This window comes from Hemicordylus capensis, chromosome 4, assembly GCF_027244095.1.
Source record: "Hemicordylus capensis ecotype Gifberg chromosome 4, rHemCap1.1.pri, whole genome shotgun sequence".
Lineage (NCBI taxonomy): Eukaryota > Metazoa > Chordata > Lepidosauria > Squamata > Cordylidae > Hemicordylus > Hemicordylus capensis.
In genome coordinates, this window is record NC_069660.1 from 84487747 (window position 1) to 84515176 (window position 27430).

The 27430-nt window shown below is 43.3% G+C and overlaps 1 protein-coding gene and 1 long non-coding RNA gene across 9 annotated transcripts in view; one reads left to right on the top strand and one right to left on the bottom strand.

Moving 5' to 3' along the window:
* RNF220 (ring finger protein 220) overlaps positions 1-23531 on the top strand; it is a 410389-nt gene extending 386858 nt beyond the window's left edge. For all 8 annotated transcript variants that reach the window (XM_053244321.1, XM_053244318.1, XM_053244319.1 and 5 more), the window contains 3 exons: positions 5354-5462; positions 7780-7854; positions 20454-23531. In XM_053244321.1, coding sequence (XP_053100296.1) covers positions 5354-5462; positions 7780-7854; positions 20454-20525 — 256 coding nt within the window. In that variant the 3' untranslated portion in view covers positions 20526-23531. The remainder of the gene's footprint in view (positions 1-5353; positions 5463-7779; positions 7855-20453) is intronic.
* Positions 1-27430, bottom strand: part of LOC128322650 (uncharacterized) — a 38454-nt gene that overhangs the window by 1496 nt on the left and 9528 nt on the right. Inside the window, exons 2-3 of the long non-coding RNA XR_008305846.1 lie at positions 23764-25233; positions 311-374 (exon numbers count right to left, since the gene is read on the bottom strand). This is a non-coding gene — a long non-coding RNA (uncharacterized LOC128322650). The remainder of the gene's footprint in view (positions 1-310; positions 375-23763; positions 25234-27430) is intronic.

The following is a 27430-nucleotide window of genomic DNA, read 5'->3' on the forward strand; positions in this document are numbered from 1 at the left end:
TGCCAGGTTGGTAGCTGAACCCCTTCTGAGGACAGCTTGAAACCAGTCTGCCACTAGCATCTGGCCTTGAAACCTTTTGCAGTCCCCATGCTCTTAAAATGTGTGGGTCACACATGCTTCACAGTTCTCTGATATTGTGAAGAGCTGACATGCTAAGCTTACATGTTGGGAAAGGTTGGTTGGTAGCCGTTACTTTTGGGTGGGGGGAGGAGTGGCAATTGGGTATAGGGAACCGTCTTTGGAAGCAAGAAATAATTTATCCCAGGCGAAGTCACTGGTCACACCTCAGCAAGTGGTGCTGCTAACTTACCTGCTTGATCCATATGGGTCTTCTATGCCTTGCTTTGCTGCTCCATGAAGTGGAATTTCATAATCTGCATTGTGGGAGTTAACCAGTTAGGGTTGTGAAGGCATGGAGGATCATAGACAAAACCAAAGATTGGACCCTTTGGTTCTTTGTATTCAACTTGCTTCTCAGTAAAGAGAGGTAGGAATGAGCTAGGGTGACACCCAGCTTTCCTCTCATGATGGCACAACAATTACTTTGGCTGCAGTGCTGACTGAAGAAAGGTATCAGAAAGGATCATGGTCCTATTTTGCTTATTCCTCAGCTAACAAAGGAATAGCAATGAGCTACAGGCTGGTGGTGATAAACATTTTTCTAGGGTATCTTTCTTTTTTAAAAAAACACTTTCATCTCAAATAGTTGAGTGTATGTTGTCACTTAAAACTGTAATGAGACCAGCACACTTGTGGCATTTCATTTCAGTATTATCTTTATACATTTCCTGTACATATTCACTTTTTCTTTGCAGAATTGCAAGCATAGGTTTTTGCATCCCCCACCCTGCCCTTAATAAATGATAAATGTGTGCAATTGCATCCATACATACACCAAATAACTTGATGCAGTATGTCAAAAAATGATGGTGTGGTGGCTTGAAACAGCTGGGATCATGAGGATACCTGAGGTTATCTTCTGCTTTTGGGCTTTTTAGTGAGCTTTGCCCACTATCCAATAAATACCTATGGTGCACTACCACACTGCTGGCAACAATACAAACAGCAATTTATTTTTATTTATTGTTGAATTTCTATACCGCCTGTCATTAAAAACAACCCCAAGGCGGTTTACAAAAGTTAAAAACATACAATAAAAATGACAATTAAAATATTAAGCTAAAAATATAAAACAAATCTAATTTAAAAACTATAAAATACTAGCAAAAAAACACATAGACGCAAGAATAAAAACACATAGAAGCAGCATAGAAATGGTCATGTAAATGGTCTCGCTAGGTGGAAATAACATATTCCAACTAATAGAATATTGCACTGTGGATGTGGAAAAAATAAAATATATCTCTGCAGCAGGTGCTTGAAAGATATCTGATCTTCTGCAGCTACTGATAGTTGGGGAAGGAGAGCTGGCACTTCATGGATATTGCAGGCAATAGGTATGTTGGGGCAAGGGTTAGGTTTATGGCAAAGAACAGTGAGCTGAAGAGAGTGAAGGACCTGACCGCTAGAAGCACTCAGCATACCCTAGGTTTTAAGGTTTTTTTCCTGATGTTTCTTCCATATTTTAGAGTTTCATCTACATATTTTGAATTTTACTTTCAGTTAAATGTTCATTTGGAAGCGGGCAGGTCTGTTTTGGATGCATCAACGCTTTGCCCGGCAAAGTTTCAGAAACATATCCTATCTCTTTTTAGGAAGGGATGGCATCTCTTACCTACTCAGAAGAAAAGACAGGATGGGTTCTAATGGGTTATTGAGGACAAACCCTGAGTTTCTCTGAATTTTCAGGCTCATGAGTACCAAACTAAATGAGTGTGTGAAAAGAGGGTGGGTCAAGATAGCAGGTATCGGATGTATCTATGACATTTTATTAGTAGTTCATTTAATCAGTTCTAAATGTGTTTTATAGGGTACATACAAACAGCAGGGCTGTAAAGGTTTATAGAATGTTACTTACAGCATGGCAATTTATGAAAAGGAAGGAAATTTGTACTCTGTTGAAATAAGTATACTGGAAAGAGAGATGAAGTTTGAGAGCATTCTGGACTACGATTGTTCTGAAGAAAAGCTGGGGAGGAGCATACCATTGAAAGACGAAAACACAGGGTGCTCACAAGAGACCATTGCTGACAGGGTTGCCATGGCCCTTTCTGAACTGCTAGACTGCACATGTCCTGAAGTGGCACAGCCCTCCCTCTTGCCTGGTTTATGCCTTTTCCAGCAGTACAACAAGACAGACTAAGGAAAGTGGGCAGATGCATCCCCTAGACATCAGTTTTATGGGGATTTGAGGTATTCTGAATCCAGGGGTTTCACAGGATCCTGCCCTACTTGTTGGACTTTTCTTATTTAAAAAACCCTACCTTCAAATATGCTAAAAACTCAACGCATTTAATATGGTTTAAGTTTTGCTTCCTTTCAATTTCAATTGCCTTGAGTTCTTGTTCCACTGAAATGGGGAACACTGATATTTTCCTTTTCTCCTCTAAATAGATCATGAGAACATGCTCTGTACTTCTTCACTTTTCCAACATAACCTCACAATGAAAAGTAAAAATGACAGCAAAACTGCTAATGTTTGAGGGATCATGGATCCAGTGGAGATGAGGGATAGTCTCTTTAACTTCTGAGGCATGCACAGCTGCTACACTCATTGAGTAGCATCCAGACTAAGTTAGTCATGACTAAACACCATTCAAATAAATTAAATAAGTTAGTCATGACTAACTTAGTCTGGATGCTGCCCATAGTGAGGGCAAAAGATTAGGAGCTTACTCAGTTATGTTAAGGTCTGGCTGAGTCTTGTGCATACAGGCAGAAAGAGAAGTTTGAGTTTGCTGGCTCAGCTAGATAGATTGTACTTGTTCAGACTCTCTGCTTGTAGTATGCCCCCCAGCCTTGTTAATAAATGTATATTTAACAATGTCTGGAGCATATGAAGTGATAATAACTAAATCAATACCTCCTTCATTGATTGTCCAGGATCCTCCAGCATGACGCATGCAGCGATGCGGTAATTTTCCAGCTAACTAGCACCCTGATCTACAGCCTTGCTATTGATTGGCCATTGCATCGGGCAGGCACTGAGTATTATTGCTTATGCCTCTATTCAGCCTTTACTGATTCATTCATTTATTACTGGACAGGGGTGATAATCTTAGAGAATTTCCAAAATTGGCCAGTCAGGTTCAGCCTCTTAGACTCCTATAAACAAACCATTTTCTATCTTTGCCTCTTCCTTTCGAAGCTCCAGTTTCTGTTGGGTGTCAGTGCTCCTTAGTCTGCTTGGAGATGCTGCCCAGCTCACCTGAGTATCAGTTCTTCTGTCAAGGCACAAGGCAGAATGTAATTGGTTCAAAAGTTATATTCAGTTTCTTGGAGTGGTGAGCTGAACAGTGCTGTGCTGATGTTCTTGCTGGCCCTCTTTGCTCTGAGTTCAGTACAGGGCCGACCCTTCCCTGATGTCCTGCCCTGCAGTCAGGAACCATCAAGGCAGTAAGGGTGGCAGAACCCTGGGAAGCTCCAGATGAGCAACTTGGTCTGGCAAGGGCCATAACTTCTCCCAGACTCTGCCTCCTTTCTTGCAGAACAGAAGGGGCAGCCCTCTGGACTGCAGTATAGCACTCCTTCTCTGCTTCATCAAGTCCCACTGGCCTTTTGCCAGTGCTGGTGTACAGGTTTAGGAGAACATAAGGTATTTGATGTGGAGACCAGGACAGTATGGGGCCCAGAGTCTAGGTGCCAGTTCATGGATCTTCCAGCTGGTAGACACAGTTCCACTCTGGTCTCGGGGCCTAGTGCTGGCTCCTCCAGCTTGCCTCCCAGCCCCCCATCTCTGAGTCAGACTCAGTCTACTGCTCAGGGCTGAGGTTGTGACATCTGCCTCACCCTGGATGCTGTAGCTTAAGTGAATCAGCTACAGTAATTCACTTAACAAACAGAATGAGAATCCTGCCAAGCTGCAGAGCCTGATTGGTTTCTACAGGGGTCTATGCCTAGTGAATACCCAAAGAAATCCTGGCTCAGACTTCTTGACCCTGTGATAGTGGGAATGGGTGTTGGTGTCTGTTGTTGTTTTTTGTTTTACAAAAGACAGTGTACTGACATTAACTATATGGTCTTGTGATAGCAAGCATTAATTTTCCTCTTTGCACTTCAGGGTCTGTCCTGGTTTGCATTTGAATAGGAGTCTACATGTGAGCCCTGTAAGATATTCCCCTTAGGGGATAGGGCCACTCTGGGAAGATCATCTGCATTCTTGCACACAGAAGGTTTCATGCTCCTTCCCTGGCATCTCCAGATAGGGCTGAGAGAGACTCCTACTTGCAACCTTGGAGAAGCCACTGCCAATGTAGACAATATTGAGCTAGATGGACCAATGGTCTACCTTGATATTCCTATGTTGCTATATTTTACTTCTTTTATAGTATCCCGCACGCACACACGCGCGCGCACACACAGAGTTTTTTAAAACTTATTGCATTTTTCTTTTACAATCATTCCCCTTTTGGCAATGCAATGGATATTTTTTGAGGAGAGGAGGGGAAATCAAATGCTAATAAAAAGCCAAACATTCTTATTGTGGGTTTTTGCAGAATTTAGAATTTTTGAATGAGGTTTGGAGTAGGGAGGGTGAGCATACAGAAATGTGTCCCCAAAAGCTGCTAGAACAGACTTTCTTTAGTATGGACACTACTTGCTCTGCAGGGCTTTGCAGTTACTTGATACATTAGATAATGCATACTGGCTGCTTACTATATCCAGGGCTGGAACATTGCATAGATTTTAACCCTATTGAGCCAAGTTCCGTTCCTTTCCTACCACATACAAATGGCAACTTCTTGTTACAGCCATGTCTTTCTCCTTAACATATTCCAAGCAGTTTCTTGGGGGCAGCTGGGATGGGCTAGCATCATTTCAACAGCTTTTGTCTACTGCCTTTTCTTAATGCAGTGTGGGCACATGACAGTCTCCATAGAAGTTGCCAGTTGCTGATGTGCCACCAGGACTTGGTAAAATTTCCTTGAAAGGAAGGGGGTGGCACCATAACCACAGTACTGCCTGAACCAAATTGGATCTCTCTCTATCCAGTACAAAGTTGACTCAGTAGGACTGAGTTTGCTATTCCTTGGCCTCTGTTTTCAAACGTTTTCTGAGGGGTTTTGCTACTGCAGGCCATCTTTTGATTCTATCTGCTGATCAAATTGTGCTTAGCAGAAACCAAGATGCACCCTGCCACCATGTGGTTTTGCCTGCTATACTTGGCACATAATGAAATCAGTGAGATGTTTCTAAGAACTCAGCCAGCCCTGACTTGTGTCATCTATTTTAGGATTACAGAAGACTCGGCAGTGACAACATTTGAGGCGCTAAAGGCTCGTGTTCGCGAGTTAGAAAGGCAGCTTTCCCGCGGGGACCGCTATAAATGTCTCATTTGCATGGTGAGTAGCTTGCCAGTGGTGGTCATGAATAAGGAAATAACTGTGCCTCCACCTTGTCTACAGCAAGGTGGTGTGATTGATATTTTATGTGGGGGAGCTGTACCCTGTCCTCTTTATTGTCCCTTAGCTCTGTGGAAGTTGCTCAAGTTACTCTTTCCAGGATTCAGTTTCAATGCATACCCGTATGGTATGGTATGGTACTGACGGCTCATCAACTGTATCATTTTATAGAGTACCGATTCTGTTGACCCTGCAGGTTTCCTTGTGTCCATATTCCTCTCTCCATGATGTGCCATAAGGAGGTCAGAATACCAGACCTAAGCCTACCATGTGGTTTAAGTACAAGCCATTAACCCAAATATTTCAAAGTTGCCTATGCCCTGATGATGAGTGCCAGGCTCTTGTGGCTTGCTTACTGAAATGCTGAAGCTCCCTCTAGTGGCTCAGCGTCTGCAACTGTTCTCTTCTCCTCTTAGGACTAGTGCAGATAATTGGTTTTCCCTATACTTTTAACTCTTTCTTTAGAAGAGATGGGAATCTCTTTCCTCCAGGTTGTACCTCTGTTTTAGACCCATCCTTTTTTCAGCACTCAGATCTGCAAATTATGCTTGCAAGGAAAATTCTGTCGTTCCTCCCACTCCAAGTAACTATAACTCCTCTGATCTCAGGTACCTATTGCTTCCTTACTGCAACAATGAGCTTTTGGGATCTTAACAAAACATTTCTTAATGTCCTTTTAAAGGGTGAGCATTTCCTAAATATTTTATTTATTTATCTATTTAACACATACTGCCCAAAACACAAGTTCTCTGGGAGGTTTACAAGACAATAAAAACAACCAATAAAAAGATTAACATATTCCAACAATTAAAATTTAAAACGTTAAAACTATTAAAACACAATTAAAATAATATCTAATTAAAACCTGGGTGAACAAATGCGTCTTGACTGCCTTTTTTAAAGTTGTAAGAGATGAGGAGGCTCTTATTTCAGCAGGAAGTGTGTTCCAAAGCCTCGGGGCAGCAATGGAGAAGGCCTGTCCCTGAGTAGCCACCAGACAAGCTGGTGAACCTCTCCAGATGATCTCAATGGGCCATATGGTTCATAGCAAAGAAGACGTTCTCTTAAATACCCAGGGCCCAAGCTGTTTAGGGATTTATATGATGTTATTCTTTTATAGGTTTTATGTTTATATTGATATTTGGTTGCTTTGAAGATCGTTTTGGATACGATGGAGGGATACAATCATAATCTTACTTTTTGTAATAAAAACAAATGTCTTAAAAGAAAAATACTACCCCCCACCCCTGCAACAGTGACCAAGAAACTCTTTGCCTTAACTTTTCTTTGAAGGATCAAACCTCTCCAGGCAATTGTTTGTACAATTTTTCATTTGTACAATTCTCACACTAGACCTATTCACACTTGATACTCAACAACACACAGTCTGTGTGCAGAGTACACATGATTGTTGATCTCTATAGTTATTCACACTATTAACATTCCTTGTGCATACAGCAGTACATATAAGCCATAGTCTGTTTTTTAGGGGTCCAGCCCCTGTGTTGAGTTTTTTAAAATGAATGCATGTACAGTCATTCACTTGTACATATGTACAATCGTGCCTGCGAATAGTCCTCCTGTGTACTGTAGAATTTGGGGCTAAGGCCAGCATCGCAAGCAGAGGGAAATTTCTCCTATTGGTCAGAAATAAAAATAAAAAGATTGCCTGTACAAGCCTTTAGAGTTTATCTTTTACTTCTCTTTGGTCATGAGAGTAATGGAGGTAAATGGGTAGGTGCTGGGAAGAAGACTTCCTCAGATTACCAGACTGAAATGAGCATTGTTTGCCTGTTGGTGGTGGTTCCATCCAGATAATCTAGTAAGAGAAAGTTTACTGGCAGCAGTTGTAAAAAAAGAGAGCTTTGGGGAGTTTCAGTATAATCAGGTTGTTCAAAGTAAGGGTTAATACTGCCTCTGCCAATAGCTATCACAAACCCTAATCACTTTCCCATTGTTCCCAGTTGTAGGGCAACAAGTGATAGCCACAGTAGTTCTTCAGGTCCCTATAGTGTGGCTGTGCCTTCTTTGAGGGTTGGCTACCTTCTGTGTTCATGCCTTGCCCATTGTGCAAGTAGAAGCTCCAAAGGTGTTGCCTTCTTAAGTGTATGAGAACTGAAGCTATGATGCAAACTATGTTTCTAGTATAAAAATGAGATGCTCTGGTGTGGTAGTTTTCCCCCACCCTGTTCCTAGAGCTCAGAATTCCCAGATACTTTGAATTTGTGATGGGACTGTCTCCACTTTTTCTCTGCAGGACTCATACACGATGCCCTTGACGTCCATTCAGTGTTGGCACGTGCACTGTGAGGAATGCTGGCTGCGGACTCTGGTGAGGTTCTTGGTATCTTGAGTAATGGCTCGTACATAGTTTCTTATCCTCAAGCATATTCACTAGTTAACGTTACAGTTGGATCAGAATCTTTCATGGTGAGACCATTATATTTTAGGACATGTCCATTCTTAACACCAGTATCTTGATCTCACACCTCCAAGCCTACTTTTGCTACATGTGATTTGGTTGGCGAGGTGGTGGGGATGCCAAGGAGCTCTATGCACTGGGCAGCATTCCCTCAAGAATCCAGCTGATTGGTTTTCACTGGGCAGCCCACCATGCTTGACTTGCAGTTTTCCACTTACTTGTCCAGTCATACCACCCTTTCATAGCAGCTCAGGTTAGGCAGGTTAAAATGGCTCTGCAAGCTGAACTGCTCCTTACCAGAGAGTGTTGCTAGTGCCTTGGAAGAAAGGGAAGTGTGTCCCAGGAGTATGAGTAAGACCTATCAACTCAGGAGGAGCTGGACTGCAGATGGAGGCAGCTGCAGTGGCAGTGGCCTGTGGGTAAGGAAGGTCACAGCCATGTGTGCCAGACAAAGGGAGAGGCAGACATGACATTCAATATTGTCACATTCAGGTGTGAACAAAGTAGCACAATTTGTTGCGACGATGCGCTGTAGTAAGCTTCAGGCTTGTGTCTGCCCCTCCCCCCCTTCACATGTAGATCTGATCCTGGTTTGTGCCACCCATGTTCTGTATTTGGATGAAATGGGAAGCTGCAGTTTGTTACAGACAACAAACAGAAGCTTCAAATTTCCTTCCCTTGCGCTTCAGTGGTGGAGCATGTGAGCTTAAGACTTATTGTGGCATGCTAAGCCCACAAACATAATCAAATCATTTTTACTGTCTCCTCATCCAAATGAGTTATATTTCTCAGGAAGTAATGTGGGAGAGTGGTACCAATAAGGAAACACAAGAGCCAAAAGACAAAAATCCAAAATGGCACAAACCAGTGTTTATGAAAGGATACTGATACAGTTAGACCCTTGGCTCTTTCTCGGGGGAAAGTGTTTATGAAGACAGACCTGCTCTCTGGGCATGTAACCCTCTTTTCAGAGTTTGTTTGATTGGTTTGTTTGTTTGTTTAACAAATATATATACCACCCCAAAGTTATGTCTCTGAGCAGTTTACAATAAAAACAATACAAATTAAAACAAACGTTAATATGCCCAGAGAGCAGGTCCATCTTTATATAAAAAAATTCCCTCTGAGAACAAAAGTGTTGGAATGCTTGCATATATATTGCTTTATGCAATATTGGCTTTTTGTCCTTGGTTTTCTCCAGAAATTCCAACTGTAGCTCAGTAAGGCATTGACTATCTGTCCCTCTAATGGCATGAGTGGTTGTAACACAACTTTTAAAAAGGTACATTTTGTACTTTCTCAGCAAAAGCAGTTATGTTATAAGCTCAAAGGAACTATTTGCTTAAATTCAGGGCTAACACTTTCAAGAGGCATAGAGGCAAAAAAATGGAAAGGGCAAGATTCTCTGCTTTTGGGGTCACAGATTTGAGTTGCTTTTTTAAAAAGTGCTGTGGCATTTTTCCCCATGTAGAATTTATCACCAGTGGAAGTTTCTTAGAAGTGCATCCATGAAGGAAACATATATTGTCTGTTGCTTCCCACAGCAGTAAAGTGTCTTTCCTATCGGCAGTGTTCCTGTTGATGCTGTAGCTTATGTAGGCTGTCCTTGTATACAGTGCAAAAACCAGTAAGATGATCATGCCAGTGTTCACGGTTTCAGTCCAGGGTTGTCAAGCTCCTTTTAATAAAGTCAGCCCTTTGGTACTACCTTCTAGGCAGCTTCTCCCATTGAGGACTCTCTCAATGGGAGAGGAAGCAAGAGAGTGGGGTGAGCAGGTGGAGTTAAATCAGCCCATGATAGAGGCAGGCCTTCCTTTGCTCCTTGTTATGATTACAAGACTTGGATGTAAACCATTTGTCATGTAAAATCTTAAGGTGCAAATGTGTGTCTCGTTCCCATAGGAAGACAAAGGATAAACAGATACTAGGACAAAATGTGTGTCTCTTCTTTGGGCAATAATTGCACATTTTGCTACACCTATATTCCCTATACATGCACCTTGAGACCCAGGTATGCCCACTTTTGTCACTTTAAAATGTGGCAACTGAAGCAGTCCTGACATTTAAAAAAACAAAAACAAAGAGTGCACTCTTTCTAAAAAGGAATGGTGTTTGAAATTGGCCATAGGCCTACCAGTAAGGAACATAGGATGCTACTTTATTTATTTATTTAAACATTTTTATGCCACCCAAAACCTACATCTCTGGGCGGTTTACAACAGAATAAAAACAAAGTAAAACATTCGTTAAGACAAAAATGGGAGGGGGGGGAGAACACACACACACACACATTACAACAATTTAAAATATTTAAAATAATATTTTAAAATAGCATTAAAAACATTAAAACAACATTAATTAAAAGTCTGGGTGAAGAAATGTGTTTTTAAAGGCTTTTAAAAAGCTGTCAGAGATGGGGAGGCTCTTATTTCACTAGGGAGTGCATTCCAAAGCCTTGGGGCAGCAGCGGAGAAGGCCCGTCCCTGAGTGGCCACCAGACGAGCCGGTGGAAGCTGCAGACGGACCTCTCCAGCATATCTCAGTGGGCGGTGGGGTTCATGACGAAAAAGGCGTTCTCTTAAATATCCAAGGCCCAAACTGTTTAGGGCTTTATAGGTTATAGCCAGCGCCTTGTATTTTGCCCAGAAACATATCGGCAGCCAGTGTAGCTCCTTCAATACAGGAGTTGTATGGTCTCTCCGAGATGACCCAGAGACCAGCCTGGCTGCCACATTCTGGACCAACTGTAGTTTCCAGACTACATACAAGGGTAGCCCCACATAGAGCACATTACAGTAATCCAGTCTGGAGGTTACCAGCAGATGTACCACTGTTTTGAGGTCGTTCACCTCAAGAAACGGACACAGCTGGCGTATCAGCCAAAGCTGATAGAAGGCACTTCTGGCCACCGCCTCTACCTGGGACACCAGGGAGAGGCTCAGATCCAGAAGCACCCCTAGACTGCGTACCTGTTCCTTCTGGGGAAGAGTGACCCCATCCAGAACAGGCAGATCAAAATCATCTCTCGAGTTCCGACCCCACACAATGAGTACCTCCATCTTAGCTGAATTCAGTCTGTTTGTTATCCCTCATCCAGCCCATCACCGACTCCAGGCAGGCATTTAGGGAGGTTATGCCCTCTCCCAATGATTCTGACATAGAGAAATAGATTTGGGTGTCATCAGCATACTGATAGCACCCTGCACCAAATCTCCTGATGATCTCTCCCAGCGGTTTCATGTAGATGTTACATAACATTGGAGACAATATGGAGCCCTCGGGCACACCATACAAGAGTTCAGATAGTGAAGAACAGCAGTCTCCAAGGGACACCATTTTAAACCTGCCCAAGAGGTAGGAGCGGAACCACTGCAAAGCAGTGCCTCCAACTCCCACCCCCCTCAGACGCTCCAGAAGGATACTATGGTCGATAGTATCGAAAGCCGCCGAGAGGTCCAAAAGGACCAACCAGAGTCACACTTCCTCTGTCAATTGCCAATTGGCGATCATCCATCAGACCGACCAAGGCAGTCTCCACCCCATAGCCAGCCCAAAAGCCACTTTGAAATGGGCCAAGATAATCAGTTTCATCCAAGACTTTCTGGAGCTGGGAGGCCACCACCCTCTCAATTACCTTGCCCAGCCACTAGTTGCTCAAGTCCGAGGGATCCAGGGTAGGCTTCTTCAGAAGCGGTCTAATAATTGCCTCCTTAAGACAAGGAGGCATCCTACCTTCCCTCAGAGATGCATTTATAATCTCTACCAGGCCATCTACAACAACTCCCCTGCCAGATAATATAAGCCATGTTGGACAAGGGTCAAGAGAACAGGTGGTAGGCCGCACCATTACAATCAGCTTGTCCACATCCTCAGGAATCACAAACTGGAACTCATCCAACCTAATCACACAAGAGGAGTTGGTGGACATCTCCACATCAGACACTGAAGTAATTGTGGAGACGGAGTCTAAGTTGGCCCAAATACGAGATATTTTTTCGACAGAGAATTCTTTAAACACATCACAGTGGGTAATCGATGGTTCCAGATTCTGATTCAAGGGAGGAGGGGCACTCACCAGCCCTCTCACAACCCTGAACAACTCCGCCAGACGTGAACTTGCGGATGCAATACGGGCAGAAAAGAATCGCTTCTTTGCCACACGTATGGCCTGAGCATAGGTCTTCAAATGAGCTCTATGTTGCAGTCTGTTGGATTCAAGCCAAGTCTTTCTCCACTTGTGCTCCAGTCGTCTATCTCGCTGCTTCAGCCCCCGTAGTTCTTCCATATACCAAGGGGCCAATTTTGAAGCAGGTCAGAGAGGATTCTTAGGAGCAATCATGTCTACTGCCCCAGTGAGTTTGCTGTTCAAATTCTCCACCAGGGCAGCAACAGGATCACCAGCAGAGCCAACACTAAATCCCTCCAAGGCTTCTTGAAATCCTATTGGATCCAATAACCTTCTCGGGCGGATCTCCTGAGCTGCCTCAGACAAATTGGTCCCAAAGTGAACATTGAAGTCCCCCAGCACCACAAGCCTGGGGGACTCCAATACCAAGTCTGAGACCAAGTCCGTCAGCTCAGTTAGGGACTCTGTTGAGCAGCAGGGCGATCGGTACACCAACAGAAGTCGCAGTCTGTCCCTGGTCCCCAGACTTAAGTACACACATTCAATATGGTCCGACACTCTAACAAGGATCCTGGTAAGGGAAAGGTTATTCTTATAGACCACAGCCACTCCACCTCCCCACCCACGGTCCCTCACCCGCTCCTCAACAGAGTAGCCTGGAGGAAGAAGCTGGGACCACACTGGGCCCCCAGCCTCCCCCAACCAAGTCTCTGTAATATATACCAGGTCAGCACCTTCATCCAGAATCAAATCATGGATGGTTTCTGATTTGTTCTGGACCGACCTGGCATTACAGAAGAGCAAGGTGAGATATACCAAGTTCAGACCATTGGTCCATCTAGCTCAGTATTGTCTATACCAGGGATTCTCAGTGTTGGGTCCCCAGATGTTATTGGACTTCAACTCCCATAATCCCCAGTCAAAGGCCACTGGGCCTGGGGATTATGGGAGTTGAAGTCCAATAACATCTGGAGACCCAGTGTTGAGAATCCCTGGTCTGTACAGACTGGCAACGGCTTCTGCAAGGTTGTAGGCAGGAGTCTCTCTCAGTCCTATCTTGGAGATACCAGGGAGGGAACTTGGAACCTTCTGCATGTAGATGCTCTTTCCAGAGCAGCCCCATCCCCTAAGGGAAATATCTTACAGTGCTCACACATGTAATTGCCCATCCACATGCAAACCAGGGTGGATCCTGCTTATTAAAGGGAGCAATTCATGCTTGCTACAACAAGACCAGCACTCCTTCCTTGAGGAGAGGGGAAGGAAAAAGTTCAATCTGATGCCCTAACCACACTGTGAGAATGTGCACTGGCCAAGCCACAGGGCAGGGAAGCTGTTCCAAGCCACAGGGCAGGGGAGCACCATTCAGAGTTGGGAATTGCACAGGGGAAGCAATTAATAAGCAACTGTTCATCTGTTCCCCAGCCGTAGTCGTCTCCCTATAGCCCACAATTTATTAAAGTGAGCCTTTTGCAAGGCAGGAGCCGCTCGCTCGCTCTCTTTAAAGAAATCTCAGCCTATGTTCGCATGTTTCTAATGTAACCATTAAAATGTAGCCTGAAGACAGCAATAAAAACCCTGGAACGCCTTAGTGCTTTTGTGTCTTGATCAAAGTCAATGTGTGTAATCTCGTTAAGGCTGCCCTTCCCTCCCCCTCCTCCTCTTTATGAATTTAATGGCACACGGCAGCTGGGCTGGTGTTTCATACTCACCAACCTGCATTGTTCTAATTAAGGTATCTCCTTTTATTTTGGGCACAAAAGAGACGCTTGTGGTTTTTTCCTTAACTAGCGAGAAACTGTGGGATAATGGGTTTAATAAATGCCACAAGTTACCTTTCTCTGGGTGCCAGGCTGGCTTCCTTCGTGGTGAGGAGAGCACAGAGAGCCCTGCGTGTGCAGCACACATGGAAAAATGTGCTCAGTAAAGGGGGCAGCATACTTCTTCTGTTGTGCAATAAACAATTTGTTGCGCTTAATGGGAGTTATGGGGGGAGGCTGGCTCACTGGGCTTCCTGATGTGTTTGAACATTTCTGGAGTTCTGCCATTCTTCCCCCGTTAGGGGAAAAATCAAGCTTTTCCTTCTGTGTCTGAGTTTTATATGACCAGACCAAGTTCTTGCTTAGACTTTTTTGTATTGTAGGCTGAGTAAAGAAACTGGAAGCAAAACGAGCATGAAATCCTTAAACTTTAGCTGACATAAACTTGTGTCTAACTGAGCCAAACATTCTGTATTCACTGGGGGCCAAACTAAATGTGCAGTGGAGTACACGAATGAATCTCCTTCTCTTTTTAAAAAAAATTACGAATAGGAGCTGTAGGTATGCAATCCCAATGCAGCCCACAGAGCAGTGGGTGGTTAACTCTCCCCCCCATACCATTTTCCCAGATTACAACCCTGCCCCCAGCTGCTGCCTGTCCCAGTAGCATGTGTGTGAATATGCATATATGTTATACTTAACAGGACAAACTGTAGATTCGCTGCGGTCCAATCCATTCCCCCCCCCCATAACTGTTATATGGGTCATGTTTGCCCCTTACACAGAGAAACCATTGAAGGGGCTGCCCTGTAGATTTCAAGTGTTTTCTGGCTTCAGGTTTTGACTGGCTTAGCAAAAATGACTAAGATGGAAGCATGCTCAGTTCAGGATGACTGTTGAACCTGCTAATCATTAAGATAACACTTTCAATGTACAACGTCCTTTATAGTGCTTATCCTTTTCATCCCCACAATAATAGAATGTATAGCTTCTCTGTATTTGGGGAGCTGCAGCTGAAACAGTCCTTACTGTTGTTTTTTAATATATGTCCAAAGGGAAACTGTGTTCAAAAGTGGGTGGGTGTGTGTGTGAGAGAGAGTGCTCAAGACCATCCACAGTTGTGATGAACTTTGGATCCAATTTATGGCTGTTTGCTGGTCTTTGCTGTCTCCCTCCCAGTTGCAGCTAACCAGTCCAGCCATAGCAACTGCTCTCAAAATCAAGACAATAAAGCAAAATCAAGATTTAGAGGGAGGTATTGGCACCTACATTCTGTGGTGAGGTGAGGAAGCTGAAGCAGGAAAAGAAGCCGCCTTTCAGTCCTCTCTGTGCAGAGAATGAAGTTCGTAGCAGAAAAGCAAAATTCCCCAAATACCAGTAGACTTCCTTCCCATAACTGATATGATTTTAAATTTAAATCATGCATATTTAAATCATGCTGTAATGTGATAGCTGTATGATTTCTTCAACTTACAGCCAAGGCCTGATACTACAACATGCATAGACTTTGTATCATGACACTGCTGACATATCCTCAGAGGTTGAACAAGTTGTTCTAATAAGAATTAATTTGCCTACTTGCCTTTCACTATCTCTATAACTGGACTAAATTTGGTCCAAATCAATTTGGCAGTTCACAAGTTAGCCCACTTGTGCCTCAAACATTCATGCGTCTGCCATCTTGAACTGGAGTGGATGACATCGCAAATTGTGTGTTTGAGGTGTCCCTACAACTGTAGCATATTTGGTCCAAATCAGTTTCCACTTGCACCTCAAACGTTCACGTGTCCGCCATCTTGAATCAGGGTGGATGACATCATTACAAACTACGCCCTTGAGCTTTCCCTATGTATCCCTACATCTGTAGCAAATTTGATTCAAATTGCTTTGGCGGTTCACAAGTTAGCCCAATTGTGCCAACAAGATGTTTATATTCGCCATCTTGAATTGGGGTGGAAGACATCATCACAAACCATGCCGTTGAGTTGTCCCTGTGTGTCACTCACTATTACTGTTCCAAATTTGGTTCAAATCAGTTAGGCATCCACAAGTTAGCCCACTTGCACCTCAAACGTTTACACATCCACCATCTTGAATCGGGGTGGATGACTTCATTACAAACTCCACCATTGAGGTGTCCCTGTGTGTTCCTACAACTGTACCAAATTTGGTTAATATTGGTCCAGGCATTGTGAAGTTGATAGCGGAGACACACACGCGCACACAGAATGCCGGGTGATCTCATAAGCCTGAAAAGTAGGCCAAAAATTGGACCTTGGGCACACAGTGAAGCAATCGCATCTTCCCCATGTGTACTCATACTTCAGCATATTTTCAGGGTCTGGTGATGCTCTCTGTGTTCAGCAGCCTACACCTCGGGTCACTGATTATTTGGCACTGATTTGTAGCACAGGATTGGCACATCAGGACAGAACTCATATTCTTCTGCTCTATTTAGGCACAACTGTGTATGAGTATGTTGACAAAAAATGATGCTAGACACCAAAAGCTTCCTTTCTGAATTCCAAAATCCAATTCAAATTAGCTCTCAGAATCTGCTTCAATCTTCCCATTTATGATTTTCCAGGCTGTCAAGAAACATCTGTTGGGAGTCAAAGCCTTCATTGTATAGCACTTTCCCCTTTGTACGTTCTTATGCTCTGGAATCAGATTGCTTCTTTACCTGCTTTTTGACAGAATTGTTCAGCTTCCACAATTCCACATGCAGGATCTAATAGCAGATGCAGCATCTGAATGTGCTAGGATCTGGGCTTTTTTAAAAATTTAAAACAAACTTTCTGACCCAACATGGTTATCAAAATATTTACATATATGAAAATGCACTAGACAGCATCCAGAAAAGGTTCCCATGCATAGCAATTGGAGTTCCTCTTACCCAGCAGCCCCTGTGGAGCTAATCTTGTTACTCTAACCATATTGGCCAACTATCACTCTGTCTTCTTTTTCCTCTTGGCATGAAGGAAGGCACCATTTCTCAGTGGTGATCATGTTTTCCATGCAGGAAGGCTCAGATTCAGCCCTCCTCAGGATCTCAAATAGTAGGGCCAGGAACCCCTGCCTGAGACCCTAAAGAGCTGCTGCTAGTCAGTAGGAACATCTGGAACAAGTGAATCAGTGCCTGATATGGATTTGATAATGGCAGCTTTGTAAGTTCTTATGTCCTGTTCATTGATCCAAAAGGCCAAATTGTGAGAGGGGGAGAACTCCAAATTCTGGAATTGTATGCAGGCAGTTCAAATTTGGATTGTTTTGACAGAATTGTCCTCTCAAATGAGCACATCAAGTTCCTTGAGTGCTGTCAGCCCCGCTGTCTGGCTTTCGCATTGTTCTTGTAACCTTTTCTTTCCTCATTTTATCTCTTCCTCTATATACAGTATCCTCTGTGAATGGTATAGCTCAGTTGTTAGGAACAAGAGCGTGCTCTTCCCCATTCCGGAATCTTGTAGTCTTGGCTCTCTTCTTTCTTTGGTATGCGTGTATTTCTTTTTCCCCACCATCAATAACATGGTGATTGCATCCTTCTCTTGAGCTACACACATTTGAGCTTTTAACCATTTGATTCTCTCTAATCTCTTCAATTGTGAAGCTCCAGCTTTTTCACAGACCAGGAGAGAAAATTGTCTTGGACTGCAAATTCAGTGTTCTGGGTTTAGAGCAAATTCTCCACCCTTTTCTCAAAGCACTGCGCCTTCCTGGCATGGTGTGAGATATAATGACTTTGCAAAGTGGGCCGCACTCGTTATTTTTCAAGCTCCCCAAAGTGATTAGCCTGCATTTTAGATCAATCACTTGCCAAATTTTAATTAAGAATGCGTGGGGGCATATAAAACCTTCTCTTCATCATTCCTTTTTGGTGCTGTGTTTCAGCCCCCAAGCTACATTTTGCAGCCGGGTTTTATAAACCCTGGAAAACTGGGGTTTATAACGGAAAAGCTGAGGTGGCCTTCAGTACAGCATACACTGCTGTTACCCATCAAGGCTTTTCCATGGGGCCACGATGAAAGGAGCAGGAGGACATTTCAGATTTTTTTTCCATGTCCAACAGGTGTGGCTTATTATTCCACAATATTTTTATTTCAAGGGAAAAGTTTAGTAACCCCAGCTGGCAGGTGAGTAGGATGGGGTTGGGGGAAGGAAGTCCTTTTTCATTGGCTTAGTGCCAGTGCATGTGTGTGAGGCTTGTTTAATTGCCTCATGTAACGAGTACTTTATGCAGCTCTGAGAAAATGTTTAAATGGAAGAATGAGCCTGCAAGTGCCTTAAATTTCTGTTGCTTCCAACCTACATCCCTGGATGTAATCAGCAGGTCTTTCAGTTTGGCATTCAAGATCCAGTTTGATTGTGTGACCAGGGGAAATCTGCTCTTAAAATAAATTGTGCACATTAAGTTTTCTTAATTTTCATGTTTTAGTCCTTTTAACGTTTGTGTACAAGTTTTTAGTGTGCCAAAGTGCATAAAAAATAAAAATGGTAAATGCAGTTCAATGTGAGCAAGTGTGAAGCGATGCATATTGGGGCAAAAAAAACCAACTTCACATATACGCTGAGCTATCGGTGACTGACCAGGAGAGAGATCTTGGGTCGTGGTGGACAGCTCATTGAAAGTGTTGACTCAGTCAGCAGAAGCTGTGAAAGAGGCCAATTCCATGCTAGGGATCATTAGGAAGGGGACTGAAAATTAAAAATGCTAATATTATAATGCCCTTATACAAATCTATGGTGCGGACACATTTTGAGTACTGCATACAGTTTGGTCACCATGTCTTCAGAAGAACATTGTAGAGCTGGAAAAGGTACAGAAGAGGGCAACCAAGATGACCAAGTGCCTGGAGCACCTTTCTTATGAGGCTAGGCTACAGCATCTGGGGTTTTTTTAGTGTGGAAGAGAGGCAGTTTCAAGGAGACATGATAGAGGTGTATAAAATTATGCATGGAGTGGAGAGAGCAATCAGAAAGAAATGTTTCTCCCTCTCTCACAACACAAGAACCAGGTGTCATCCCATGAAACTGAAGGTCAGGAAATTTAGGACTTCCAAGAGGAAGTACTTTTTCACATAGCACATAATTAATCTATGGAATTCTTTGCCGTGGGGTGTGGTGATGGCCACCACACACTTGAATGGCTTTAAAAGGGGCTTAGACAAATTCATGGACAGGTCTATCAATGGCTACTAGTCTGGTAACTGTGAGCCACCTCAAGCCTCAGAGGCACAATGCCTCTCAATGCAACAGCAGGAGAGAGGGCATGCCCTCACCTCTTGCCTGTGGGATCCCTACAGGCATCTAGTGGGCCACTGTATGAAACAAGATGATGGACTAGATAGGCCTTGGACCTGATCCAGCAGGGCTGTTCTTAAAAACCCTCTTAAAAGCCCAACAGCAACTTACACAAGGTTGTTCATTGCACTTCAGTCACTCATCAAGGATTTGGAGCTGTTTTGTCAAAGGGTGTTAGATTCCCCTGCCCTCATACAGAAAAATCATATATACAGGCAGCAGCACAGGTATATCCTAAATACCTAGGGGGAAAGCATAGGTGTGCATGTCTCCCCACCCAGCACATCATCCTGCTGCTGTCTTAATTTGCACAGGGAGAAAGGACATTGCATGTGAACCTCTCCTAAATGCACAAATTATATACTACATTACTGTAGATAAGGGTCTACACACACACACACACACACTCTTTTTCACACCTGCCAGAGAGGCCACATTTGGATGCCATCTTCCTGCTATTCCTAGTTGCCTTCCTTGGCAGTAGTTCAGCTACCTTTGCTAGCAATTGCAAAATGTGTTCTCTATCATCTTTCTTAACTGCTGTCTTTCACACCTGTCAATCTGATGCTGACTGGAATATCTTGACCCTAATTCAGAGCCTTATTAACAGCCACATCAGTCAAGCTAATTGACTAATGGTGTATCAGGCATTGTTTTATTTCATGGAGGTCTTGTGCACCAACTGGGTTATTCGTTTGTTTTCCCCTTCCCCTCTCTTGGGCTTTGGGTTGTCTTGTTTATTTTTTGAAACAAACACTTATTTCAGCACAGGCGTATCCTAAATTCCTAGGGAAAGAGCATGGGTGTACGTGTCTCCCCACCCGCCACACCACCTTGCTGCTGTTTTAATCACGTGGGTGGGTGGGTGCAGGCAGTTTGTGTGAATCTCCCCTAAATGTACAAATTAAATACTATACTACTGTCTTGTAGGGTGCCATCCCTTATCTCTTGCCTTTTCTCAACCTGGTGCTTTTTCCCCGTTCACCTGTCAGAGACAGCCTTGCTCTGCAACCTAGAAGGCATGAAGGGCCAAAAAAAGGAATGACTCAACGTTCCCAGTAGAAAGTGAGCTTAGAAGGGCTATGGCAGCCAAAAAAACATAAGCCAGTTCCTTCCTTTTCCCCTGTTGGGGAAAGTTGGTAACAACTTTAAGGGAGAAGCTTGCTTCTTCTCTAGAGTAAGAGGCTTAATGCGTGCAGCTTGCTTTGATAATTGGACATAATGTGCAACTGTTCTCTGCCAACATTCATATCTTGTTTGATAGTGTTTTGGTTGGGGGCAGTGACCCTGCTTTCTTAACACTGCTCTCTTTCAACTGCATACAGGGTGCTAAGAAGCTGTGCCCACAGTGCAACACCATCACCTCTCCAGGAGACCTCAGGCGCATCTACTTATGAAGGACATGGCTGCTCAGACCAGCTTGCTGTACCACAGGGATTGGGGAAAGGAATGGCGACAGCAGCAGCAACAGACATTTGAAAACAAAACTAGAGACTCCAAATGTGGACTAGAGGCTGAGGGAGCCACACGACGCCTCTGCTTCCAGACCTGTCACTGGTGCCGCTAACTCCACGAGAAGGCCAAACCAGAATTCTTGTTGTGAATCCCCCTTTTTTTACAAACTGATGTCCCGCACCCATCGCTTTTTCTCCAAGAGGTGGGGGGTTCCACCGTGGTTGACTTGCAAGCCTTTCCGGGCAAGAGCATCTTGGCGGCCAGCCTGGGAAGGGCCTGGATCTTCCACTGCAGGAATTCTCATAGCCTGTCACTTGTGTTCTCCCCACCCCCTTTTTGTGGTGTTCTAGTGGTTTTAAACAAAAAAGTGAAAGAAAAAGCCTACACTCACACACCCATAAAGGCAGAATGAAGCACATGTAATATAGACTCTATATGTTTACAATGTTGTGTATAAATGGGATAGACTTCAACGTTGCATACTAATGTTTCCCTTTTATTTTTTCCCCTTTGATTTTTGGTTGTACTTTTTTTAAAAAAGAGAAAAAAATAAGCAGAGAACATTAAACACATATTTTTCTTGGTTCTGCAAAGTTTTGGCATTAAAGTCATTAGTTTAAAAGAAGTATAAATATATATATATTATACATATATATAATATAAATGGTTTAATGTTCTGTGGTGTATATTTCCTCATTCAGATATGAAGCTAACAGCTTCTAGTAATGGCTGTAGTTTTACCCGTAACTTACATGACTTCTGGGGGAAGTAGGGAAAACAGGATTTTTCTCATTAGTTGTAGCAAATGGGGCTATTTATATAGAAACTTTATCCCACTGTTTTCAGTTTTTCACTGAGGGAAAGCAAGAGGTGTGTGGATCAGTTTGCAGATGCTTACCCCACTGCCAACTGGGAAAAGGACAAGAGTTTGTATGAAGCAGCAGAAAATGGAGTGGTCTTTGCCTATTGCAGCTGGCAGCGTTGGGTGAAACTTTACTCAGATTAGTCATCTGTCTTGTGAAAGCTGAAGCTGGCTTTTGTCCAAGCATCTTACATTCACCAAGTTATGAGCCAGTAATATTAGCTCAGTATCCCTTCCTGCACCCATGTGGATAAGTACAGAGGAGCTCCTCATTCCAGTTGCCGTGTGAGGAGGAGGTAGTCTAGTGCTTCCTTTGTGTTCCAAAAAATGAGGCATTTCTTGGGTCAAGTAAGATTTGGGTCACTCTGACATATTGTTATGCCTAGCCATTGCTGCTCTGGATTGTGGAGGTACTGCATGAGGTCCCATCTCTTTCAGAGGTTCAGCTTCAAGAACAATTTCAACTTCCAGTTTTTCAAATGAAAAGAAAAGAGGTATGTGTAGTGATGTGGGTCTTGTTTCCTCCCATTACCTTTCCTGTCAAGACTGTAGCAATAGTGGATCGCTATCCAGTTTCACACAAAGTTGGATTCACTGAAACCCCTTCCATCTGTTTCCATAACATGCCTGACAGCAACTCTTATTTCCCCCGTTCGGCATTTTGCAAGATGTCCCCAGCTGTGGGCCACATGCACTCTGAGCTTTACCTGCCTTAATCAAAAACAAACTACAGCAGCTTTTAACATACACAGCCAAACAAGCCGCCTACATTTCACCCAGGTAATATTTTGCAAAGTTGCTGGGAGTCTGAGTGGAAGCTAGCCATTTGCCTACTATTGGTAAGAGCTGGTTTTGCTAGGCAAATGTGCCTGTTATTAACTACCTTTTAAACTGGGGAAAAGAGAATAAAATGAACCTCATTTGCTGCTCTGGTGCCTCTTGCAAGGTAACCTTTTTTAATTTCTTTTACCAATTCCATCTGATAACTCAGAATATGTGATTTCAGCCCTAGGAGGATATTGTTGCACTAAAACATCTGGCCAAGCCTCAGTCATGCTGCTGTCAAAAGAGTTGATTTTATGTGGATCAGGCTTTTACCATAGAGCACAGTGGACCATGTTCCCATTGCAGTTTGGCTGCTTATGCACTTGAGGATGTTGCTACGCAGAGCTGGATGAGGGCAGCCATTACGCTCACCATCTTGCTGTTTATCCCATTAAATACATAATGGTCTTGTGGGGAATAGTTTTGTACCCTTAGACACTTGAGTTTCCAAGATGCCCAAACTATTCCTAAACCACAAGTATTGCTGGCAACTGCTGCCGCCTAGGAAGCAGTGTGAGGAAGGTCCAGCTGCAGTTTGTGTGGGGAGGAGAGCAAGAGAGTTGATCTGACCTCCTAGATTGCCAAGAACAGTTTGCCAGAGGTGTTATACTTCTGGATTACCATTGGTTTACAGCTGGGATTCTTCCACTGGTAAAGCACTTAACTTCCTAAAGGCAATCAGTTGACATTGGTCACGGTGGGGATGTTTGTACCACACCCAAGCTTGCTTGCCCAGTACAATCAAACACATTGCTATGGGGATAGTTACTCCAGTGCAGCAGGTCTCCCTGATCTATTTGAAAATAGGCTTTGCTGAGAGGGCTCATTCTTGATGTCCCAGCAAATTGGCACTGGGAGCAAAGAGCTTTCTCTGGTCCTGTGGACCACCACTAAGCCAAATGCAAATATGTACACTCTCATAACTAGTACCCTTTATTTTTAATGTTACTCTGTCCCTGCTTTTTTTTCTTGAGAGAGTAGGAAAGGGAGAGAAGGCCTGAAAGGAAGATGCAAGGGGCTGACTTGTTCATTCTCTCCTTTGGAGCAAGGCATATTTTTGCACCACTCTACAGCTACTTCTTCCCTCTTCCACAATGACTTGAAAAAAAATTATATTTGCCCAAAGATTCCCAGCTGCACAAGGTGATATTCAAGTTGTGTCTATGATTGTGTCTCAATGTATATTCTATAAAAAAGGTACTTGTCATTCCCGTTTGTAAACTACATTTGACATTAATTAAATGAGTATAAAATCTTCCAAGTGTGCCTCCTGTCCTCTGCTTGTTTGCTAGTTTTCTTGTCTTGCTTTGGCAGCTGCCTAAACAAATACTTCTGTTCCTGGTTTTTACCCCAGCCCAGACCTCTTGCCATGCCATACCACATGGTAGCTGTGGTTGCAATCACACAGTACCATTGAATTCAGTCTGACCCAATGTCTTAGGTGGACTTCTATGAATGCCAAGTTAATCCATTTATTTGCCCATGTAGCCTACCTCACTTTTGATATGTAGTCCTTTCATGCAGTCTATAGCCTGTTGTTCAAATAGTGTCCAGCATTCTGTTCAAGTATATTTCTAGTGTTCTAGCCTCTTTCGATTTGCCTTGTTTCTGCTTGTATCATTGTTTTGTTTGCACTAATTGTACTTTATTCAGGATTATCCTGCAATTAACAAATGCTTTCATTACCCATGACAGTATACACAACGGGGACCAACTGTTTAACCTATGGCAAAACTGTCATCTTCCTTCATACTGTTGTGAAATGTTTCATGTTTTACCTTTCCTTTGAATATTTTATGTAAAAATAATGTATCAGAACAGGAAGGTAAAAATACTATTTAGTTGGCTTTGAATTAATCTAAATTTGAAAGTTAGATAAAAACTACCCATGTGTTGGCAGCATGCACACAAAGTATGACCAGAAGAAAAAACTGAGGTAAAAGGACAGATGAATCAAACTCTGGGGCAGGGGCAAACAAAGTAAACTACTCCTCACACCACTAAAGAGCATTGCAACTGATAAAGCAATGTTACCATGTCTGTTAAAATAACACAGCATTGGAAAGGAAAGATTGTGCCATTGAGTCAGTGTCAACTCCTGGGGACCACAGGACCATGTGGTTTTCTTAGCAGAATACAGGAGCTGTTTACCATAGCCTTATCATGTGCAGTATGAGATGATGCCTTTCAGCACTTTCCTATATCACTGCTGCCCAATATAGGAGTTTCCCATATTCTGGGAAGCACTAGCAGGGATTTGAACCAACAGCCACCTGCTTCCCCACTGTGTCACTGGGTGGCTTGAACACAGCATTACGCTTCTAAATATCACTTGACACAGTCTAGAAGAAAGGAAAAGCTTGAAATAGGATGTGATGCAGCAAAAATTGCACAGCTAATACTTTAAGTAGATTGCATTAAAAATTGCATGCAAAACAGTTGGTGTGAACCCATTGTAGGAGGCAAGTTAAAGAAGCCTGTTGTGTACAAAGCTTGTGATTTTGAAATTATTATTTATCTGCCTGCTGCCTTGAATTAAGTTATAATTTCAGATTATTATAGAAACAAGAGCAGGGAGAGACCTGAGCTGTAGCAGCCATTACATTTATAGAAACTGTATAAACATTACAAATCCTGTACAAAACTCATGTGCATGCAACATTTAGCTTAGGCCCTTTAGCTCATGCTCATTTAGTACAACCTTTGCTGTTGAGACTAGCTTTTGGCTAAAACAAGTAGTCAAGAAACCAGTGTGGTTGCCTGGCAAGTAAAGTGCTCTTGGATCAGGGCGTTTTCCAGATGATGAGCTTTGTGCTGGTCGAAGTGTTGCAGAGTGCAACGGTTTCCAACCGCAAGTAAAGGGCTGTTCAATGCTTCGTGGTCCACATTATGCTGAATCTTCAGTTTGCACTGGTCTCGCATTAATCTCTCTGCAGATGGGACAGCCATGGAACCAGGGGAAGCTGTAAAGTCATGATACACTGGATGACCTCCAGCACAGCATTAGAAAAGCAGAGGAGGAGCTGCACCCTCACCAAAGGCTCGGCTAGCAGCAGAACATACATGCAGGATAATTTCTGCTACTCTCCCCTCCCTTCACAATTTTTTCACAAGGTTATTTCTGTTAAACTTGCACTATTAATGACCATCATAACTGGAAAATACAACTAACTTTTAGGTAAACTGGTGAGAACACTCAAGTGCAGCATTGTAATGATAATCTTGAGAATCTGGCAGCCCTTAGGGTCATATTGTAATGTTGTGGACCTCCCAGAGATGGATGTTTGGGGCTGTCTACTAATTTGAAAAACAAAATCAATACATATTCCTGGAAGTCAGAGAGCACTTTTGGAGGGAGAGAAGAACAGCAAAAAACACTCCCCACTCACCCCACTGCTGCTTAAGCAGCCTTCGACTAACCCAAAACATCGCTCATGGGAGGGTGCAGCTCCTAGTCCACCTTTCTAATGCTGTGCAGGATGTCAGCCAGTAGCAGCAGTTATTTGCTTTTTCTAGGAACACATCCAGTGTACTCTGTTGTATGTGAAACTAAGAACAGTGTAAGATATTGAGCAGATGCCCCTCAAACATACAAGCTTCAGCAATGGAACAACTCAGTTTTGGAGAAAGGGGTTACTTTACATCAGGGGTGGGGAACCTTGGCCCTTCAGCTGTTTTTGAACTACAACTCCCACTATCTCCAGCTAGTTCAAAAACAGCTGAAGGGCCAAGGTTCCCCACCCCTGCTTTACATGCACACAAAAATTATACTCCTGGATTAAACTAGAGATCTATCTGTCTTCAAAACTGGTCAGACAGATGCCCCTAGGAATCTAACAAACAGGACTTGATGAAGATAGCCATCTTTTGTTTGTCTGCAAGAATATGGTAACTGAAGCATACTGCTTTTGATTAAGGCAGTATAAGAAACTCTACTTATCAATAAAAAGCTGAGCCCATAACTCACCTAGCTAACAGCAAATGCCAAAACACTTAATGAGGGGTCTATAATCCAGAAGCATACACCCCCTTAACAATCAAAATGGGGTTCCAGGAGCTCAACTCTTACCCTCACCTCCCCAAAATGACAAGGTTGCTGAGAGTTTGTTGTTGTTGTTGTTGTTTTAAGGCAACCTGAAATGCAAAGCATTTCCACAAATCCCAGTCACTACCATGAGCAGTAACAAACCATGCTGACCAAGGCTGGGCAGCAGCAGCAGATTTCTGAAATGCATCTATTTAACATCCATCTTGGGTTTTGTGGCTCCCTGGAGCCAAAAGGGGTGGAGAGAGGAGGATTTTCCAGTTTATGGGGCACAGCAAGAGAAATCTCACTATTGACTATCTGTAAAGCATTTATGGCTACTTCACAGTGTGCACATGAACACACTGGATTGAAAGTGAGTTTAGATAATGTCATGACTGCTGGACAAGAGGCTCCAAACAAATAGTGGTCAAGATGAGTCAGGGATCAACAGTCCTTTGGGCAAACTAAGCCTCTAAGCCAGATCAACCCACCAATAGTTTATTTTCAACTCTCCTAGCAGTGGACAGTCAGTTCTTACTAGTCTTGTCCAGATGCTACAGCACAAACTGTTTACACAGCAGTGCAAATGGAAGCAGGATAAAAGTCCACTGTTGAAGAGAAAGAAAAGGCTGAGTGGGAATTGAGCCAGAACACAAAAAGCAAGCAGAGTGGAGGACTGAGGTCAGTCGATGCTCCTACAGTGGCAGCCTAGAAAAGGCATGAAAACCCCATGAAAGTTTTTGTTCCAAGCCATAGGGAGCCATGGAGGTAGCATCAACTGTTCTGGTCTCCCCGTGGGCTTTTAGCCACCATTGCATAAGCAGGAGACCATATACCCAAAGTCCCGTGCTTATAATGGATACACAGGGGAGACCATTTTAACATGATAAAAAAACTGCTCTTGCCTTCATGCAGGTGAGAAAAACCGCACTTGCCAAAATTCTCTTTCCTATGCAGTTCTTAAGAACTCCCTGTCCTCTATAGCATAATAATAAACACCATAAGCATGACCTTGTCTCCAGTGAGAGAGGACTTGGGAACTGGATGTGCTGCAGAAGTACATTCAAATCACTGAAGTACGTACAGTGAAGCTATGACTTTTGATAGGAAAAGCAAGAGGTTCTATAGGAAAG